At 35.6% G+C, this 20,714-nt stretch overlaps 1 protein-coding gene across 4 annotated transcripts in view; it reads right to left on the reverse strand.

Annotated features, from left to right (window-relative positions):
- ZZZ3 (zinc finger ZZ-type containing 3) overlaps window positions 1-20,714 on the reverse strand; it is a 55,724-nt gene that overhangs the window by 13,150 nt on the left and 21,860 nt on the right. For 3 of the 4 annotated variants that reach the window (XM_066555936.1, XM_066555934.1, XM_066555935.1), the window contains exons 2-4: window positions 18,817-18,970; window positions 14,836-16,397; window positions 877-1,015 (exon numbers count right to left, since the gene is read on the reverse strand). In XM_066555936.1, coding sequence (XP_066412033.1) covers window positions 877-1,015; window positions 14,836-16,346 — 1,650 coding nt within the window. In that variant the 5' untranslated portion in view covers window positions 16,347-16,397; window positions 18,817-18,970. Of the gene's footprint in view, window positions 1-876; window positions 1,016-14,835; window positions 16,398-18,816; window positions 18,971-20,714 lie in introns of those variants that run through there. The other variant, XM_066555937.1, reaches the window with a different exon arrangement.

Raw genomic sequence — 20,714 nt, forward strand, 5'->3', positions numbered from 1 at the left:
AAGCTCACCTCTTTATTTAAAGGTCAACTGCAAGACTATCATTCCTTTGGTCCTTTTTGGACAAAAGTACAACAGAGTACTTGAAACTGTCATTAGTATTTCCCCATAAAATAACTAGCAAATGCAACACTCTTTCATCATGCATGCTATTAACTAATCTCAAAAGAAAGACAACCACTGAAACCAAGGGGCTTACATGTGACCTAGGTATCTACAAACCTAGGAAAAGAGAACCATAACTTCATTCTTCACTGAAATACATGTTGCTGTCACACTAGAAGGTAAGCTTGTTTGCCAGTGGTAGATGCTGCAGCGATACAGGATTCAAGCTAAAAATATTTCTTCAGTACTCCTGTTATTACAGGGGTTTTTAAAGCTTGAAAAGAAAATGTTTCCTTATAGAAATGGATTCTCCTCTATCAGACAATATTCAATTCTGTTATCTGTAACTCAGGTATGTTTTCTAGTGTTCACTTTGGGTTTGGAATAAAGACTACATCTCCTGCTCTTTAAACATGCCCTACCAAATTCATTCCAAGCACAACATTCCATTCTTCAAATGAGAATTTTTTGATCTGATACTACCACTCATGTGTAGACTTCAAGTGGTCTTAAAACACCTACACTATAATTCGAAATTTAACAATTTCATTTCTACATACCAAAAAAAAGGAAAGGAAGCATATCTGATAAAATCATTGAAGACCTATGTCTTATAGATCTAGTAAGAAAGCAAAGAGCTATTTTTGCTCAGCAGTTAAGAGATTTTAAGCTCGTATTTTTTATGCAAGTATATTCTTCAGTTTCTACAGAGGCTGAATTGCTAGTTTTTAAAAAAAATTCCAAGGAAGACTTAGGAAAAGTCCATAGAAATACCTTCTTCTGGAGTCTTTCCACAAATCCAATAGGATCTTTCAGTGCTTCTCTCTGGTGTCTGCCTAAACTTTCAAGGTCTTGAACTGCTTGAGTACGTTGAGCCTCGAGTACAGCAATCGTCTGTAACAGTCTCTGATAACTACAGAGACAAAGGAAAACATCTTACTGCAATTGCCTTTACAAGTGACACCCCCCACCTAAACACTAGCCATGGTTATCTGCCAGAACCTACCAGATTTCATAGCTTATCTGAACCATTTCATAAACATTTTTACTGAATTAAAGTAAAAATAAATTAATTTTAAGACTATATGAATTTATATAAACCCATAAGGGAAAATATATTTAACTCTCCAGTGGCTTCCTTTAAACCGGTAAATTTTACAGCAGCTGAAACAATATGGTATCAGGGACAAACTGTATTCATATTCTCAACAGCTGTAACCAACAGGCTTTGCTTACAAAGTTAAAATACCACAAACAAAATGAGCTAATTTCTCTTCAACATCAGCTTCCTTCTACCCCAATACAAGTGGCTACCACAGAATTTTAACATCTCCCTCAACCATCCAAACACTGGACAGGAATGGTTTATAAATGCAGCATTTTATAGAAGCCCCACCTCAGAGCAGAATATGAGAATAATTTTTGAAATGTGACAACAAATCAAGGAATAAGTAATTTGCAAAATAAATTCAAACCAGATTCCCTTAAGAATACAGAAGCTGAATGAAAATGCCTGAGTTCCCTCAAAAGTGTCCCCCCAGAGCCACAGACCATTTGGGGTGTCTATTTAACAGACACGTTCAAGCATCACTGGTGGGACTGTCATGCCTGTAGCCAGTAATGAGTGCATTCCAAACTGTTTTCATAAAGCTAACTCAGACTCTGGAAACCATATGACATTTTAACACAGCCTTTCAAAAACAGTTAACTACACTGAATACCTTTTATTAGCCTAAAAGTAACAGTTGCCCACTTCAGTTTCTGAAATCCCATAGCTACCCATGGCCCCTGTTGTTGCAAATTATTATCTATTAACTTTTTTTACGCCAATGTTTTCTGACATTTAATATTACAACTGTAATTTAGTTCAGCACAAAATACACATACTAACATCAGGTAAGAGCAGTTCACTAGTACAGTATTTCAGTATATTTTCTTTCTGTTCCCTTATTGCTAAAACAAGCAAGCCTGGCACAATTAATTCCATGTGTACTACAGAAAAGATCCAGAGTTTACTGAGGTAATACAAGTTTTTCAACTGACTGCACTAATAATTGGCTAAGGCTTTAAGTGGACAGAAGTAAACAGCTTTAAGGCAAAATACAGGCTTTGTATCTTCAAAAATTTAAGTTTCTACCTGGACATTAAACTGCTGCCTTTCCATGAGAGAAAGTAATTTTCTGTTTACAAAAATTTATAAAATATTGCTATACTTTTTGAAGTTTGAAACTAAAATACTGAGCTTGTTTAAAAACAATAGGACATGATTCTGTTACGAATTTATTACTACATTCGTCTGCATATATTCAGGTTTACATGGAACGAAGACCTAAAATGTTTTATTAGGCCATTAATATTGACCAGTACTGAATATTTTCACTACTGGGAAAGTACTCCAGTTTCTTCTAATCAAAATAACTCTGCATAAAGCAAGATAATTAATGTGGCTATTCTTCAGCAGGTGAAAAACTAACTCCAGCAGGAGCAGCTTACAGAAGTGGTGGCCCAGACCAGAGCTGCCTGGGACAACAGCAGGGCTCAGGCTGTTCAGTGGCTGTGGATGAAGATTTTTACCCAGACCCTGCCCACTGCACGTGTGAGCCCTGCAGGCTCCAGGGAAATCAAACAGGCAGGATGCCAGCAGATGCAGCTGTAACAACACAGAACAGCTTAAGGATACCTGGGGAGAGGATTTACCCTGGACAGCAAAAAGCCTGTTTCCATCAGCAGGTGCCCAAACTTGTGCTAACAGAGCCGCAGTAACAGAGGCTCTGCAGCTGCACAAATTTGCATCTAAAAAAGGGCAACTATTTAACCTTTCTTTCTTCATTTTACTTCATTTATTCCAATTGTATTTAAGCAATTGATTTTCTAAATGAAATTGAAAAAAGTAGTACTTTCATTTAAAACATGTAAATACATAGAAGTAAAAAGTAGCCAAATGTTGGAGATCTAAACGAAGTGATAATTTAATAATGATTCACATGTGTAAAGGCAAGAAAGAAATCATCTTAATGAGGTGGCCTTAAATAATTTAGTCAGAATGGAAAGAAATGAATTTACATTTAGGGAAAAATAACACAAATCCAAGAATATTCAACTTCAGTTACTGCCCTCATTAAAACATTCACATGACCTCACTGAAGTGGTCTTTGTGGAATTAAGTAAAAATACAAGAATGTCAGGATCATTCAAAAAACACATCACATGATACTGATCTGTGGCTACTGAGTAGCACTATAATTTGAGAAAAGGGGTTTTTGAACCAATTGTTCAGAATAAAAGGTTTCCCAGCACTTTTTTGTACTAAGATAAGGATTAACTTTGAGCTATTTACTTTAACTTCCATATTCAGTTTTTATGCATTAATATATTCTGAAGCCCAAGAATAAGACTGCAGTTTTATCAAGTGAGTATCAGAAGTACACAAAAATAGGGATTTTGGGATCTTTCATTGCCTGGGAAAAAAAATTGAAAATACTAGTCCTGAAATACACAGTTGCACACTCCATATTCTGGTACTTGCTGCAGAACTGCATTCTCCCCAAACCACTGCACATCCCTTTCAACTTCCACAGGACCTTTTACTGAATTGTATGTCTGCAAATGTTCTTTTAAGTTTTGAACAGCTACTATTCCCACAGGTTTGTACAGGCTCTCTCACCCTGTATGACTGTAATAAAGCCAAGTATTTATCTGAAAAAGCAGCAAGCTACATAAGCACACAAACACACTGAGCCCTTTCTTGAAGCCTCTGTCAATTGTGGCTTCTTAGCCTCAAACGGTACCAGAATTCTCCTGCTGCATTATGCAAGAGATCATGTGAATGAATAATTTCCAGAAGTATTTTAAAATAAGTGGCTAACAATTCTACTCTCTGTCTTTTCAGATTCTTTTTAAGTAAGCACAATTCTGATCCAAACTACCTCCTGCAGTTGTGTTAAAATTCCCCAAAACTGAAAGTCTTTACTAAAACAAAAAGTAGCTCATTAATCTGCTGCAAAACCAGCTCCACCCTCCAATGAGGCACTCAAAGAGCAACCACCTCTACATCATCCAGCTACAGTTGCATCATTTTCTCTGAAAGACCTGTCAGGAATTAACAAGGAAAATTATCCCACATCATTTGCCAAAACCAAACACGCTTGAGTAAACTCACAGACAGGTGCCTTCCTCTGACTGAAGTTACACTTTCCTTAGTGCTAAATATTAACTTCTTAGTACATACTAAACCCAAAGCAGTTTTCTTTGCAGGAAAACTTTCACTGCAGAGAATGTAATTTTCTTTCCACAATCCCAGTATGGAAACACTCTTGCAAGTTCTTACATCATGTTAATTGCCAGGAAGCTTCTGGATGAACACTTGAATCATTCCCCATAGCACAAAACAGCTTCAGAATCTCTGCTGAAAAACCTTGATTAACACAGGGGTTTGAGGGACTGATATTTCAAAAAGGAAAGCTGTTTCTTACAGACTGACAGTGATCAGCAGAAATCCCTGCTGATTCAGTTTTTCTTTTGCAGTGACAAGTATTCCACTCTTTTGGACTGCTCCATGAAGTCCTTATCACAGAGCAGAGCCAGATTTATGGAAGTCATGCCATAAGCAAGTAGGTCTTACACAATTAATTTCCAGGAATCTTGTCCTAACAGTGATTAGGGACACAGCAGCCTCCTCTCCTCTCTTGCCTGTGACAAAACCTGAGAACAGCACAGCTATTGCCTTAGTGGGACCTACATCCATTCCAATCCAGGTTGCTGAGATCTACTTTCAAAATGCCTCTCCCCTCCATTCTTTCCTGTCTAATAGCATTTACATTTCCCATCAGAGTACTCAGAGTCACATCACAGATTTTAGTTTCTATGTGTCAGAACCTAACAGCAACCTTTAGAAAACACTATATAAATATGGAATAAATCTGCCTTAAAAACTGCATGTTTCTTAAGCTGACTCTTTGACTCTTTTTTTCTATACTAAATAACTTGGCAATGACCTATAAAAGGGGCCACATCATTCAGAATATTTCAATAAAATATTTCATTTTTACAGTAAGATTCTGTCAGTCACAGTCTCTCCATAGTTTCTGCAGGTTTCCTCTCCCTTGAAGAGAACATCCTTAGTTGAATGAGTGATGCGAGCAGCTGATAGTACAAAACAAAGATTTTTACCTTTTAGGTAGCTAAATCAAATTAGTGGGGGAAATAAAGTGGCTGTTGATAACGTTCACACCAATAAAAAAAAAACAACTCTAAATCAATATCCAAAGTCAGTTGAAAGTACTTTGGCAGCTACACTTGCCTTACATCACTCAGTACTTGCAAAGATTATGTACTTTGATGCCTAATTAAAAAGAAGTTACTTATCCTCCTGACTTCTAAAATGATGTGCAGCTGGTGGTCATCAATTTCCACTCCCAAAACTAAATGCACTTCTCCAGTTATATAGTTCACAGCATGTTAAAATGTACAGTACCGTCAATTCTGGGGGGCTCTGACAATAAAAATGAGTACCATAATTTAGAAGTACTCATTAGTTCTTGTGCAGGTAGGAACTGTGAGGGTGTACACACATCTCATAATAAAACATAGCTAAAATATATATATAAAAACCTTGTTATTTTGTATTTCCAAGAGCTCTGACACAAAACTGGTTGTTAGTCACCAGGAGGATTTGAGCAAGTCTTTGTTTCATTGCCATCTGCTGGCACTCCAGCAAAGTACAGATTACAACCTGTTCAACCCAGGTCATTCATTACTCTGGACTTTGGTCTACTAACAGCGATTTAAAAAAAAAATTAGCATCCTTCATTAGATGCTAAGAGAAAGTATTGGATATTAAAAATGTAAAGACTGTAAATTATGTAGGAAAAGGAAAACATTAATTGCACTTAGAATTTCCAAGTCACCCAAGGAGCTGTAGTTAAAGAAATTGGCTCCCTGGAGAAACCTGTGAATCAGATCAAACACAACCCTGTCATTTCAAAGAAGTATGGTTTTTTGGTTTGGGCTTATTTTGTTTGAGTTCATAAATAACAGCTGCTCCCAGCTCCTAAGCTTGGCCTGAAATCTTTGCCAGTGTCACAACACAGTAATTAAAATACAGTAATTTTGACACTGCAGAGTTTCTTGCAAATTATTCTGACGCGTAACTAAGATTTTAAAAAATCTCTAACTGCACTCGTGAAGAGTCTGGGATTCAATGCTGGACATGCACAACAGCAATTAGAAAGCACAAGAGACTGATGCAGAATGGTCCTTCTTTGATCTCCCTTCGGAAACAGAAAAGAGTTAAAGGGTATAATCAATAAGAGCATACATATATCAACCCTTGTCAGGGCTTTTAAAAGCACCTATGCCTGGAGGAAGCAGCATATGATGGATTTTTACCTACCTAATGCTTAGACACTATGACCAAGGTAATCTACTTATTAGACTGCTTTCTACTCTGGCTTAACCTCTTTACACATACTGTCATTTACTGCACTTTCACTATGCATATTTAATATTCATACTTCAGACATCTTAAAGTAGTTCAAAGGTAAGTTAATAATTGAACTGCATCTCTATGTTATACATTAAACAACTGAAGTACATATTATATGGCTTCTTCAAGTCTACTGAGCCAAGAACGGAACACAAAGCACTATTTCTGAATGTCAGCCTCACACCTATTTAAAACAAAACACAATTAACCCAAAAAGCACATTTTTAAAGGACATTTTTAAGAACCCAACAAATCTTAAGGCAAAAAAGTAAATCATACTGCAGTAATTTACCTGGATGCAAAAAACCCATTTTCCACTCAAATTTTACCTTTCATCAGCTTCAGATTTTGTGTTTCAACCACCTGAAAAGTATTTTATTGGTTATCAACTTGTGATGTCCCCTTCTTTGTTTAATTTTTAATTCTTCCCCATAAACAGAATACATACTCATATATGGCCTCATATATTGGATATTAAAAATGTAATTAAAAAAAAGAGGCCTCATTCTCATCAAGAGCTGTCCAACACACTCAGCAGGATTTAGTATTAGCTGTACAAAAGCACCCTTATCAAATACCTACATTTCCAGCAACTTTTCAGAATTTTTAGTAGAAATTAGGTCTCTGTGCCTCTAAAAAAACCACAGAACTTGTTTCAGTCTTGTCAACAAAACAGCATCCGTCAGTCCTCTCCCAGTTAACACAGTTCAATACAGCTTTTTGATATTGACAGCACTCTAAACCATCTGCCTGCAGGACAGTGACATTCTGCAGGGAAGAAGATACAGGTCCCTGTCATTCCTCTATTTTTCAGGCTTGAACTGACATGAGATAATGACAGAAATTGTTTTCTTCACAAATAGCACAAAGACAGACTGACAGCACACCCCAAACTTTTTCTCCTTCCCTCTCATCATTTCTAATGAGAATGGTCTCAATTCCTTTACTGAGGGAAAATATCACCAATTCCTCCAGCATGCCCACTTGGGTATTCTTCTCTAGAAAGATGCTGGGGAAAGCAAACAATCAGAAGGAGCTTTATTCCAGAGACAAAGTAAGAGTGACCCGTGTTCCCTTGAAATTGACCCAACTGCACAGAAATCCTCAGGTAAAACAAGCAGAGGAAGCTGAAAACACTGATTATTGAACTCCTTCAACTCACTCTAAATTAGTTTCTGCAGGTTTTCACCCAAACAAGACACACACATACACTCAATTATTCAGGTGTATATTCTTGCTATAGGAACAAATTAATATATTCCTCTCAAGTATCTGTGATATCTGAATATTAGAACCGAATTACAAGAACATGATCTACAATCATGAGTGGCTGAATTTCTAACAGCAATACAAAGCATTATTCATCACTATTTTTTGGCTAAACAAATGGAAAAAAAGTTAGAAATAAAGAAGAATATTGGTAAAATATGTAGTGCTATTAGTACTCATTGTAATAAACCATGGACTAAAACAGCTGTTGGTCCTTGGCTTAGGAAGCACCAGGCTTTCAAAGACTGCTAATACAAAAGAGCAGCAATATTTTTACTTTGAGCTCTCCAAAGCAAAATAAAGATGTGCAGTAACAAAAAATGAAAAATCAGTTGGCTATTCCTACCAAGAACAAAGTTTTAAGGAAACCAAAAAGTAGGAGCTTTCTAACTCCCAAATGCATGAATCGTTGTACCAAAGGAACAACTGGATTGATTAGGGCTCCCTGCTGACTGAAAGCAGCTAGTACAATATGTAGTACTTGTGCAATTTCTTTTTAAAAGATACTGCTGGTCAGTTTTGCAGTTCATGCTAGAAATGCTGTTAAAACTTTATGGAAGACCAGAACAAAAACTTAAAATTGGTCATGAAGCAATTTCAAGCTGGGTTAGTTAAAACTGACTATACAAAGATAATCCTAAAGATAATCCACTCTCAAAGCAAATGGTAGTCACTTTGTTCTTGTCTTCTTGGTGGCATCATTATGCCTACTAATATTTTAGTGATCCCTACCAAGTAGGCAATTATGGTAGCATTAATTTATTCCTTGTTCCACCACACAACTCTACACTGACATAACTGGTATAACCACAATTTACTGCTTCTAAGTGTCCTTGTGTCAGCAGCCAAAACCACAGGCAGAGCCTCACTCTCCACACAGCTGTGCTGGTCAATACATTACTGCCCCATCTTCCCTTGGCTTTCTTGCTCTTTTCTTTTAAATCAGGACTGTGATTCCTATGGCATTTGATATTTGCTTCCAAGTGGTATTTCCTACACCTCAAAACCATTTTTATTATTTATTGAACCTTAATTTTCCAGTTTAGATGAATTTACTAATGAGCATTCTTAGAAATAGTAAGCACTTCCAAATAATCAAGCAGAAAAACAATTTTCTACATTTTATTCTATTAGAATAATAGGTTTCTTGTTGTTTGTGGCTGGATTTTTTAAAATATTTGTGTATTCTTCCCCTCCAAGATTTTTGGTCCATGTTGACCAAAGAAACTGGAAAGATAAACTGAATTCTTGTGCATTCTCCAAAAACTGGCAGCTTGTAAAGGAGGTGAGACCATAAGTACTGTCCCTACAAGAGACAGGCAAGCAGAATTCAGCTGTTACTTGTCACATTCCCCCATCAATCCATAACCCCACACATCCAGAGGTACCACACCAAGGCAGCCAAAAGGAACCATCTCTGCACTGGAGAGTTCACACTCTCTTCCAGGAGTGGGCTGCTGCAACAGAGGACTCTTGGAAGTGCCTACACAGATGTAGGCAGAAAAAGAAGAGGAGGCAAATCAAGAAGGAATCCAAGGGGTAAAGGACACAAATCCAAAAGAAAACAAGCTTTACTTCCCACAGAATGCACTATTTAAGTGAGGAATGCACTGTGTTTGCCAGGGCTGTTGACTGGGATGATGCTGTGGCTGCCTCTGTTCAGGGAAGAAAAATGCCTGTGACAAATGTACCTGACATTTAATGGCTCCCAGAGTGGGCCCATTCCTAGGGAGCAAAATGCTGATGCAGCACATGCCCAAGGCATCACCTCTTGAAAAGTAAGAGCTCTAGTCTTTACTGAATAGTTTATGTAATAAAAAATATGATTATATGATTACAATATTCTTAACCAAATATTAATCTTTAGTCCTGCAAAACTTTTGTGTCACATAACTTTTCCTTTGACAAGTATGTATAGAGAGAAATTATCTTATAGAACATGATAAAACAGTAACGCTGGCAGTAAAAATTTCTCAAAATACTTCATATGTTAAGCTGTAGTAAAATACAAGGATTTAATAAATAAATGTGGTTGCATGCCTGTTATATTGTCAGATTTTAGTAATACAATTACCTGCAAAGGCAAACTGAAGTTGATCAGAAAGTCATATTACAAGCTTCTAATTGATTTCCATTGTATTTCTATTTTGTGGATCAACTACCTGCTGCATCCAACTTCTACATAATTTTACTTAAAGCTAATCTTGGTTTTGTTTACTTAGAACACAGACCAATCTACCAGACAATAGAAACTACTCTCTGTAAAAACAGTGACTTTTCATGTTTTAGTTTTACATTAATAGGTAATTTAAGAAAAATATCATTGTATGCCACACCAGTTTTGTGGAACATAGGATGAATTAAATCACATTGTAATCTAATACATATGGCATTTATGCTTGGTTTTCTAAAATTATTAACTTCTCTTTTTCTTCACTAAAATTGTGTACTTCATCAATTCTTTTATATTGGTGATATATTCTACAAATTACTCAGAGGTATGGATTAAAACTGCTACTATGAAAAGTAACCTGATTTACACCAATTCCCTTTATTCCTTAAGATGAAACAAAGTCAGAAACAAAGTTCCCACAGACTAAAACCAACATCTCAAGAAAATGAATAATTAGCTACTCATAGCTACATGACATAATTACAAAGGAATGTTAAGACTTATCTCTACATTGAAATAAATCCCTACTGTATGATCAATTTAACTTTACTTTGGAGACACATAGCTGAATATACAGGATCTATTTATAAAACAGATCTATTATGATTAGCCAATATATATTCAAAGACAGACATGTATATTTTCACTTTTCCAGTTAAGGAAAAACCATGGTGCAGGTAAAGTTAGAATATTAGAAATTTAAAAAGAGGACATTACAGTTACACTTTAAGAAGACTGTGTTTAAGGCAGTTTTCAAATAACTGGTATGGCAAGGCGCACCAAGTCCTAGTCTAACAATTCAAGTGCAATCAGATGAACTTTTTACAGAACTGCTTTAATTTGATTCTGTAGGCAGAAAATTTGTGACTGAGTAAAATATAGATGCCACAGGAAATGCTAAAAATGTTTTTCTTTCTCACATTCATATAATATTAAAGGTGGATCCAAAGACATAAACAGTATTATCATCAATTGTTAAGTATATGTAAATCTGATTGTTGCATGATCCCGCATGGTTGTCTGTGCTGCCAAGAACTCTGCAACAGTACAACCCATTGTAGGTCAGAATCTGGGTTTTAAGAGATGTATTAAAATCCTCATTTGATCTGTCTTCACTTTAAATGCCAGTGCAGCTGTTGTAATTTTAAACATTATTAAGAAATAAAGACCCATGAAAATACTTATCTACTGAACAAGTCCTAACTCTTAGAATTAAATGTCTGCAGGAAACTACTCATGCCTAAGGCTTCTTTTTCAGTGATCTTGCTCCAGGTCTAAGTGGTTCCTGTAAGGCCAACTGCAGTTTATAGAGTCCGAGAAATGCATTCTATAATGCATTATATGCTTGTGACACCTCAATTCTTCAATCACAAGTTCATCTAGAACCCAGGACTAAGAGTCAAACACAGATTGTGCCTTTGTGCCTGCTAATACCTGCCAAACATTATAAATCTCCAAAGGAAATAAAGAGGAAGAAGAAGAAAAAATACAAAACCAGAAAAGGGCACTAAATGAAACACTGGGCAAAGGCAGAAAGTTCTGAGAATAAAATGCTGCACCAGACAGAAAATTAAATTAAGCTGCTATAGTATGAGATAGAATTACAGCATAAAAAGATACAGCAAAGAGATATGAGAAATGCCTGAGGAAAGACATATGCAAAATACTAGGAACAGCTTATAAAATTCAGCAGTGTAGAAAGTTTTACATCAGGAAGTTCAGTGTTGATGAAAGTATCTCAGGAGAAAATGCAAACATTTCTGAGCTAGAACACAGAAGCAAAATTCTCAAATATACACTAAACCATACTTTTCTGAGAGCAGTTACAATACACAAAAATTCCAATTATGTGTGTAGCAACAGACGACATTAACAACACTTCACAACTATACAACCCCCAGATCAGTCTGTTATTATCTACAAAAATGTCTATATTGTGATAAAATTTCTGCTTAGAGATCTCATCTCTGTCTTTGTAGGACAGATCTATTTTAATAAAGAAGTTGTGGGAACATCCATCATTTCAGCCTTCTCTCTGAATAATAGTATTTCATAATCTGTGATAGTTATTTTTCCTATTATATCATCCAGTTTTCCCAGAAATATTAATATATGAATATTGCTTAAACATGTTAATATTCAAAAAGCATCAAAATACATACAGAAATACAACAATTTACATTTAGGGGTTGTTTTTTCTTATAGCAAGTCTTATCAGTGGTTCTTAAAGGTTTCAGTATATTCATATTTTCTCAATGTCACAATAATTTCTTGGACAGTGAAAACCAACTGTATGAATACATATGTCAACAAGCTATGTAATGTAACAAGAAATAATATAAATTTACAGCCACATAAAATTGCTTCTATGACACAGAGGAATGTATTTTTTTCTGCCATGGAACACCTGAAGAATTACACTAATGCCATCCAGGAGAAATCTGCCTCCTCAACCTAGCCAAGATGCTCATGCCCGAACTGGCCTTTCAAAGAGAACAGAAACATAAACCAGAGAAATAATCACCCATAACAATCCCAAACTGATGAAGGGCAGAAAAACAGAACTGTACCATTTGAAGATGTGACATGCAGAACACCAGAACATTTGGCTTAGCCAGAACTACCAGAAGCAAAGTGAATATCCTTTACCTCCAGCTGAACCCGCATTAATAGCATGGGAACCCTGGAATTTTTTGCATCTGACCCATCAGGGAATACATTTCAGATAAACTGCCAGAGTTTGGGTTTGTTTTTTTGGTTTTTGTTTTTTTTTTTTTTACTTTAATACTTTAGAAAATAAGTAACCAAATGATTAAACAAGGGTATAATTAAGACACTATTCAAAAATTGTTACATGAATTAAGGCCATCCTCTAATGAACTTTGCTATTTTTAAAAGTGGATAGAGGATAGTTTTAGAGGTTTACTCTTGAAGCATGAAATTCTGGATAAATGACAACTGCACTCATATGTCAAAATGTCAGTTCTTTAGAAGGATCCTATTACCATGCAGAACCATCAATATACCAGGCTTATTTTCTTATAAATGTAAACAACAAAAAAGGATGGCTGTAGTTTACCAGTTCTATCAAAATTTTTTTAAATGAAGAAAAGATAAGGCTAACACTCCGTCTCCTCAGTAGCATGTTTCCCTTTGGGAAAGTAGAAATATAAGACAGAATAAAAACAATAACCATTTTTTTTTTTAATTTTGCATTCAGGCAACAAGTTGGTTGCAAGTTACCAAGTCCTACTTGCAATTTTAAAAGCTCCCCAACAAGGTCTCACAAACAGGCTGCCAATCTGAACAACACCTACCCATTTCTTCAGAACTGAGTATGTTCAAAAGCTAACACTAGGGCACATACCTGAAATTTCCAAGGACAATTTAGATCTGTGTTTAGGAATAGAAAAAACTACTATTATTTTTATAGTATTTATAATAAATATGACCCCCTACACCAAACCACATTACTAATGAATCTGTATACTAACATCAGATGAAGTAATATTTCATACAGATCCAAAATCATCCTAAGAGATTCAAAAGACAACAGTCCATTTTCCCCATTTGTAATTTTCTTTCTATCTACTGGGAAAGTGTCCACTTTGGACTGATGGCTGAAGCTGCAAATATTTGATCATTATTTTGAAATCACAGTTTGTCTAACCCATGCTCGAATTCAAAATTTTCTGATTAAAATGATTTATTCATATCCAATACTGAACAAAATTTTACTATATAAACAATGCAACTCTAATATCAAAAATCCAGTCATACTGGATTAAACAATCATCTGTGCCTTGTGCCCCACATTCACAGGAACTGTGCTGTGAACATTTACCACATTTACACTGAACTACTACCAGTGCTTCAACCCTTCGTACGAAGCAAACTGAGGATCATCTGCCCTTGGCCTTTCAGAACTCACAACAAAATACAGAACACCTACTAAAGAGCAAAACACAGAAGTAAAAACAGCATTACAAAGACTGACATAAAAAACTGTGTCCTGATCTACTACCTGAAGACAAATTTTCTCCATGTCACCTTTCTTCAGTGAACTGCCCTTTTGTTTCAAAAGCTCTTGTACATTTACCACAAGGTATAGTTACCACAGTTCTACTCACAGACATTCAGATGATAAACATTAAAATGACTCACATAATAATAATAATAATAATAACAATAATAATAATAACAATAATAATAATAATAATAATAATAATAATAATAATAATAATAATAATAATAATAAAAATATAGACATAATTTACTTTGGAGAGAGTTGCTGCATTTGTTAAATTCATCTTCCTGAACACAATAATGCTGAGTTGTTTCCCATGACACTCTGAAAAAAATATCTAACTTTAACTTTTATGTACAGCAGAATGATTATGTATAAGCTTTATCTGCAGTGTCCATTGGATATGCTGATAAATGACTGAGATCTAATTAAAGGTTATAATTCCTTTGGTTTTCCTTCCAGCTAGTTTTAAGAGAAAATAAATAACAGATGCATTTTTAAAGAAAAAAATACCCAAAGGAAAAAAAAAAAACAAGTTCTGGTTCAAGAATCCTGATTGCTAGAAATGTATAAACCACATTGCTGTACCATACTGCATATTAAATAAAGTTTAATTTTGTTTTAGGTAGAAACAAGAAAAATGAAGACTGAAGAGAATGAAAATTATAAAGCACTTAAATTTTTGTGGAAGTATGTTAAATACTTAATAATTTTTGTGATAATATTATATTTTTGGTAAGAAACAAAAGCAGAATTCATGGTTACCATAGTTACACATACTCTTTGTTGTGTTTCAAAGCCACATGATCTGATTCAAAGTAATACACATCAGGCTCTTCCTCATCCTCCTCTGCAGTGTGGATGTTGGCACTCTCTTTGGCAGATGGTACAAATCCAGCAACAAGCCTAGACTCAGAAAGTGGCTTTCTTAGTCCATCACTCCCATGATCCCCTGTATTACTATTTCTCTCTTTTTCATTCTGTTTGATTTCTTCAGACTTTTTGGGAGATCCATTGATATTATTAATACCTACAGGTACATTCTTTTCAGTAGGACTAAGATTATTTTCCTCAACCTGTCCGTTTTCTCTGCAAGGAGAGTTATTTTTAGGAGGGCTACTTCTGGCAGGGGCAGCCCTTCGTGGTGAAGTTCTTAACGTGTATCTGTGTTCTTGAAGTTCCAACATATTTGTCATCTGAGCCGAAACACAGTTCAGCACTGAAGAATGTGGTTCAGGTTCACCTGAGATTGATGCACTGTCTTGGTGAGTATTCAGGTTGCTATTGGTGTTTTCAGCACACTGTTCCTTAGAGGCACTGCTATCTCCTACAACATCCACCTCCTCCTCCGAATCCCTTAACAAAGATGACTGGATTTCAGAAAAGGACCCTGTAGCTGGCTCAAATGCCTGATTAGCATGCTCCTCAGGCAAGCAGTCATTTATTGGTTTGTGGTCCTCTAACTTTACCTGTTCTTGAGAGTTTGTGCAAGGCACATAATGGTCTACAACACTGTCCTCTTTGCTGCTATTAAGCAGCAATGAAGAATGGGCAAATGAGTTTCCATTTTCTGCTACTGTTTTGTCCTTGGGCGTATGGGAACCAGCACTGTTCTGCTTAGCGCTCCCATCAACCTGACAGTCATCACAGTTAAGAGAATTTGAGTCTCTCTCACCAACTCCATTGACAGTCTGATAACCTGCAACCTCCTCAACTACTGCAGAATTATTAAACCCTTCTGCACAGACATTCACCTTTTTAACTTCCCTTTTCTCACAATCATCCAATATAAGACATCGACAAGCTCGCTTAGTCCCCGTGGAGGCTGCATCATTGTCCGACACCAAGCTTTTATTCTCCAATGGCTCCTTCTCTGCCTTAGTGGGCAAGTCTTCCTCAGAACTGTTGGGTGCCTCTGAACGCAGGCAGCGTTTAATTCTTTTCAAAACTGGTGAAACGGGTTCTGCTTGCTTTTTTTCACTATTTTCCACAGTTTGTTTATCACCATTATCTTTCTCCGAAGTGGACAGCCCTCTCTTTCTAGGGCTCACCCATGACTCCCGAGCACTCTGCTGTTTCAAGTCAGTAGTTCTGCCACCGTTGCTGCCCTTCTGAGTTTGCACAGACTCTGGCCTCTTCTTTGGTGACCTGGATCGGATTTGAGCATGGGCTGAGACCTCCTCCGGATGAGCAATACTGCGATTCCTTAATGTTCTACCACAAAAATTTTCATCCAAACCATTTAAACCCACTGTAGATCTTGTAACACGAGTAGATCGAGAAGCAGCCATACTATGGCAAGTCCCTAAAGTATGTTCATTGTGATCCACTCACTGGGAAACCTTCGAAAAAAATGTAAACAAAACAGTCAGAAAAAATATTAAATAACACCTAGAGACAGAGCAAATGCGAAGAATGTATTGTCACAAATGTACCAATGTAAAACTGAATAAGCCATTCAATGGATTCATACTGCTTCTTTCCGTGGCGTTTCTTTAGTGCACTAAATTTTTCCATCTCAGCTACAAAGTAGCTGACTTGGTATTTGTGGTTCTTCTGGCTTTAGTACTTGTGTGAGTATTGCTCATATTTATGCCTTATGTAAGGCTGGAATGTCCCAGTTAGGCTCTAGTTACTAAAATACACTATTTTTATGTATTGTACATATATTATAATGTATTGGTGTTATTATTTACATTTTTCTGTTTAAGTTAAAGGTACAAGACTGTATTTTTAATATCCCACAGTTTCCAGTTACACGGTTTCACAGACTAAAAAGTAAACCATTAAAATTGCATTTGCTTACTCAGTTGTTGCTTAAAGAAAAAACAAATCTCTCATATATAACAAAACAGAACTGCAATTCTAATTTAGCAAGGAATTAAAAAAATAAAGCACACCACTAAAAAATACTTACAGTTATTATTAGTAAAAATGAAATAAAACAAAATTTCTGAATCAGAAGCATAAAATCATTCCAGCTGGAAAAGCCTTTGGGAGCCAATTCTATCCAACTTTCCATTCAAATGAACATGAGGCCTAAATTCAGATTTTGTTACATGGAACATTATCCAGCTGAGTCTTGCAAAACACTGAGTACAGATATTCCACAACTTCTCCAGGCAACCTGTTCCAGTCCTTAAAGCAAAAATATTTTTTCTTATTTTTCTTATTTCAGGTGGGGCCTCTCCTACTTCTGTATCACTTCTGACAACAAAAGCCTAACTCTACCAGGAATCTCATCTGAGGTACTGGAAGGCTGTCTCAGCTGGTGAGATGGATCACCACTCAGATCAGATTTAAGTAAAGTCAGACTCAAAGGTGAGTTTAAAACATCCCATTTAAGGTGGCTGTATTTCACATTTCAGGGTGAAATGTAGGAGTACTTGACCTGCCCAGTATCTCAAAATAATTTTTAGGAGAACCCTGTGCAGTCTTACCCTTCTATTAATTTAATCTTTAAAAGTTCAGTGTGTCAAACTCTGTATCACCACAGACCTGTCATAATAGCCTTGCTAATGAACAGATTCATTTCACATTTGTGCACAATAGTTCATCTTCCCTTTTTCATCTACCCTAATTCCAGATTATACAAATCCTTTCAACTTTCATATGATGTGAAGAGTACAAATTTTAAATATGGAATCAAACCTTTCACACATTACTTAGAAATGCTGAAAATAAAAAATAGAGAAACTTGTTTCAAGAGGCATTTTTCATTTTCAGTGAAGAAGGGGAAAACAAAAACATAAATTCATAAATTCTCCCAAATCTAGTATTTAAGTGTCAGATGGTTCTAGAACAGGAAAGAGAATGAGACAAGACAAGTACACTCTCATCCAATAAAATTCTGTTTAACAATTACCAGTGTTTACTGTGTTGTGTGTTTAGAAATTCACAATGCAAGCAGTATTTCTTAAGGAAAGCAATGTATCCTAACAGCATTGCTTGGTGTAGTTTTGGACAAAACTGTAGAGGAAAGCACATTAATTTTGTGTACATGTGGTATAGCTCATAAACAACTGCTATGACAGCACATCATTTTGCACAAAGAAAAAGACAATTATAAAGTGAAAATTTCAAATGTTCTTAAAACCACGATTTATTTGTGCTGCTACAACCCTCCTGCTTGTTAGCTGCTCCTGCTGCCTCAGATGAATGCCTGGAAAGGTGCACTGCTTGTATTCCTGAAAATGTATCTAAAGAGATGTTGCAGCACTAACTTTCGTTCTGTCCACTTAGAAGTAAGTAAGTGTGAGCCCATCAACACACTCTGCCTTAAGAGGAAATACAAATAATATGTCAAGCAGCAAATGGTCAAACATCAGCAGCTTACTGAAGACAGCAAAACACCATGTGTTTTCTATCATGGTTTCTATACCTATTTTCCACATGGATAGACTTGCCTGCATATTGTCCCTCTTTGCACGCAAGCTCAATACCACCTGGAGAGTGATCCCATTTGGGGTTGAACCCAAACATTATTTACAGATTCCATTTCCCCTAGGTTGTTCTAATTAAAGCTAGCACACATTAGGGGTGAGTAACTGACATTTCAAATCAGTACCAATAAAAGAACTTAAACCAAATTCAAATGTATACTTTGGTTAGTAATTACTTCTGAACACAACAGACTTTAGAAATCATATGTAAGAAAGAAATCTTTACTGATTTGCTGATATGATACTTTCTCAAGAAATACACCTTACGTGACAAGAAAGAAAGTTATTACTTCCTTAGTAAAAATATAAAAAAACTTACCATTGCAAAACTAGAAGAAATGTAAACTTCTGGCATTTCATACAGCAGGCTCTTACTGTACCACTCAAATAATATCAATCACCATTGCTGATATCCATCATGCAATCCAAATGCTTTACTAGTTTATGCCATCACATCAACCAGATTTTGAAAACTGTTGAGAAAAAGACAAAGATATCAATAAAACATTTAAATTACCACACTGGAAAAGAAGAATGCAACAGGACATATAAAGACTAACAGCTTTTTAAAGAAGAAATTATGAATTTTAAAAGCGTCCTACTGAAAGAAAGATTAATATGCTATGAAGTAATTAAGTATGTGAAATGTTAATTTAGGTTTCAAATGTAAAATGCTTTCCTTAGTAGTTTCTAAGTGATTCACTGTATCACACTAAATGTGCAAGCAAATGAATTCACAGGAGTCATGTTAGAGTGTTCAAATTTCAGAAGGTATTTGAAGAGACATAAGAAAACAAGTTGTGACAGGTATTACTACAAGTAATGAATTATGAAATGCACTGTATTTTATAACTAGATACACAGTGAAAAACTCTGCGGTTTAATTTTAATTAACTGAGTAGACCTCTAAACTTATATTGGCTCCAAATCCCTGAATAACCTTCATTGATCAATGGGACTAAAATGCTTTCTAGAGTTCACATTAAATCTGTTCTTCATCCAAGGAAAACAATGTATAGCACCCTCATGTGTAGTGGAAGTAAAATATTTTGGATATTGAAAGACAAAATACATCCACAGATCCAAATGTTACACAACGATTTCAGTCATCTCCAATCTGGGCATCTCTGCCAAAGACCAAGTTACTGCTTGAAAAAAAACACCAGCAATCACATTTAATTTAAGAACATCTAGTACTATGAAGGCACCATAATTCACTAAAGAATAGTGGTTATTGAAGCTTTCTTCATATTCTATTGACTTCATACAAGTGACCTTTTCTTCATCTTGACAATTCAAATCTTCATGATCTAAACCACAAGCTGACAGGTTCCTCCATATTCTTCATTCTACACAGTTTTTATATTTAGATTACTGAAAATTGTCTTTACTTTAAACCTAGTTATGATTTCATACTGGTAAGAATGGAAAATTAATTCACCATTAAGCTGCCAATTCAAAATACAAACTGAGCTGCATAAGAGGAGGAGAGATTAATTATGTCTAATTGCAGTGAAGTTCAGTAACAGAAGATGTTTCCTCAGTGATGCTACATGAAGTATCACAAATTCTATTATGTAGATAACTAAATCAAATCAGGTTTCATTTATTCAGTAGGATTTCTCAATTTAACAAACAGCAGAGAACTATTATCATAATAAGACAAACAAAGAATGGAAGAAGAAGGCAAAGAAAACCACTTGAAAATGCATGGTACTCTTAATCCATATTGTTGCCTTTCCTAAAGATGCCTTTAACTGATGCATCTGGGGACACTAAAAGTATGACAAAGTTTGACCAATTTTTGCAAAAGAACAACATACCCAATAAAAATAGTAGCTCAGTAACTTTGGTAAAAATACAAAATATATTTAAACAAAAAACATTCAAAGAAAACATTTAAACAAAATGTTAACAGTGGGCCAATCAGAAGGTGGCCTAATATCATCATTTTTAATTACTTTACCAGTCTTAAGTAAAGAACTTATGAATAAGTTGTTTCAGGAATGGCTGGAATAGTAATACCAGTATTTTGTCAGATTTGTACACCTCATCTCTCTCAATTTTCTTTTGCCCAAAACAAGCCTATTTTACTCACAGTAGGAAAGACACAACCCCTGCTGTGTCCATTTGCCTTTGGGGACAGCTGAAGCATTTCAGACCCAGCAAAAAGACTGCATAAATATCTTCAGAGAAGAAACCAAGGTGGTTAAAAAA

The sequence above is a fragment of the Molothrus aeneus genome, chromosome 9, assembly GCF_037042795.1.
Source record: "Molothrus aeneus isolate 106 chromosome 9, BPBGC_Maene_1.0, whole genome shotgun sequence".
NCBI classification, from domain to species: Eukaryota; Metazoa; Chordata; class Aves; order Passeriformes; family Icteridae; genus Molothrus; species Molothrus aeneus.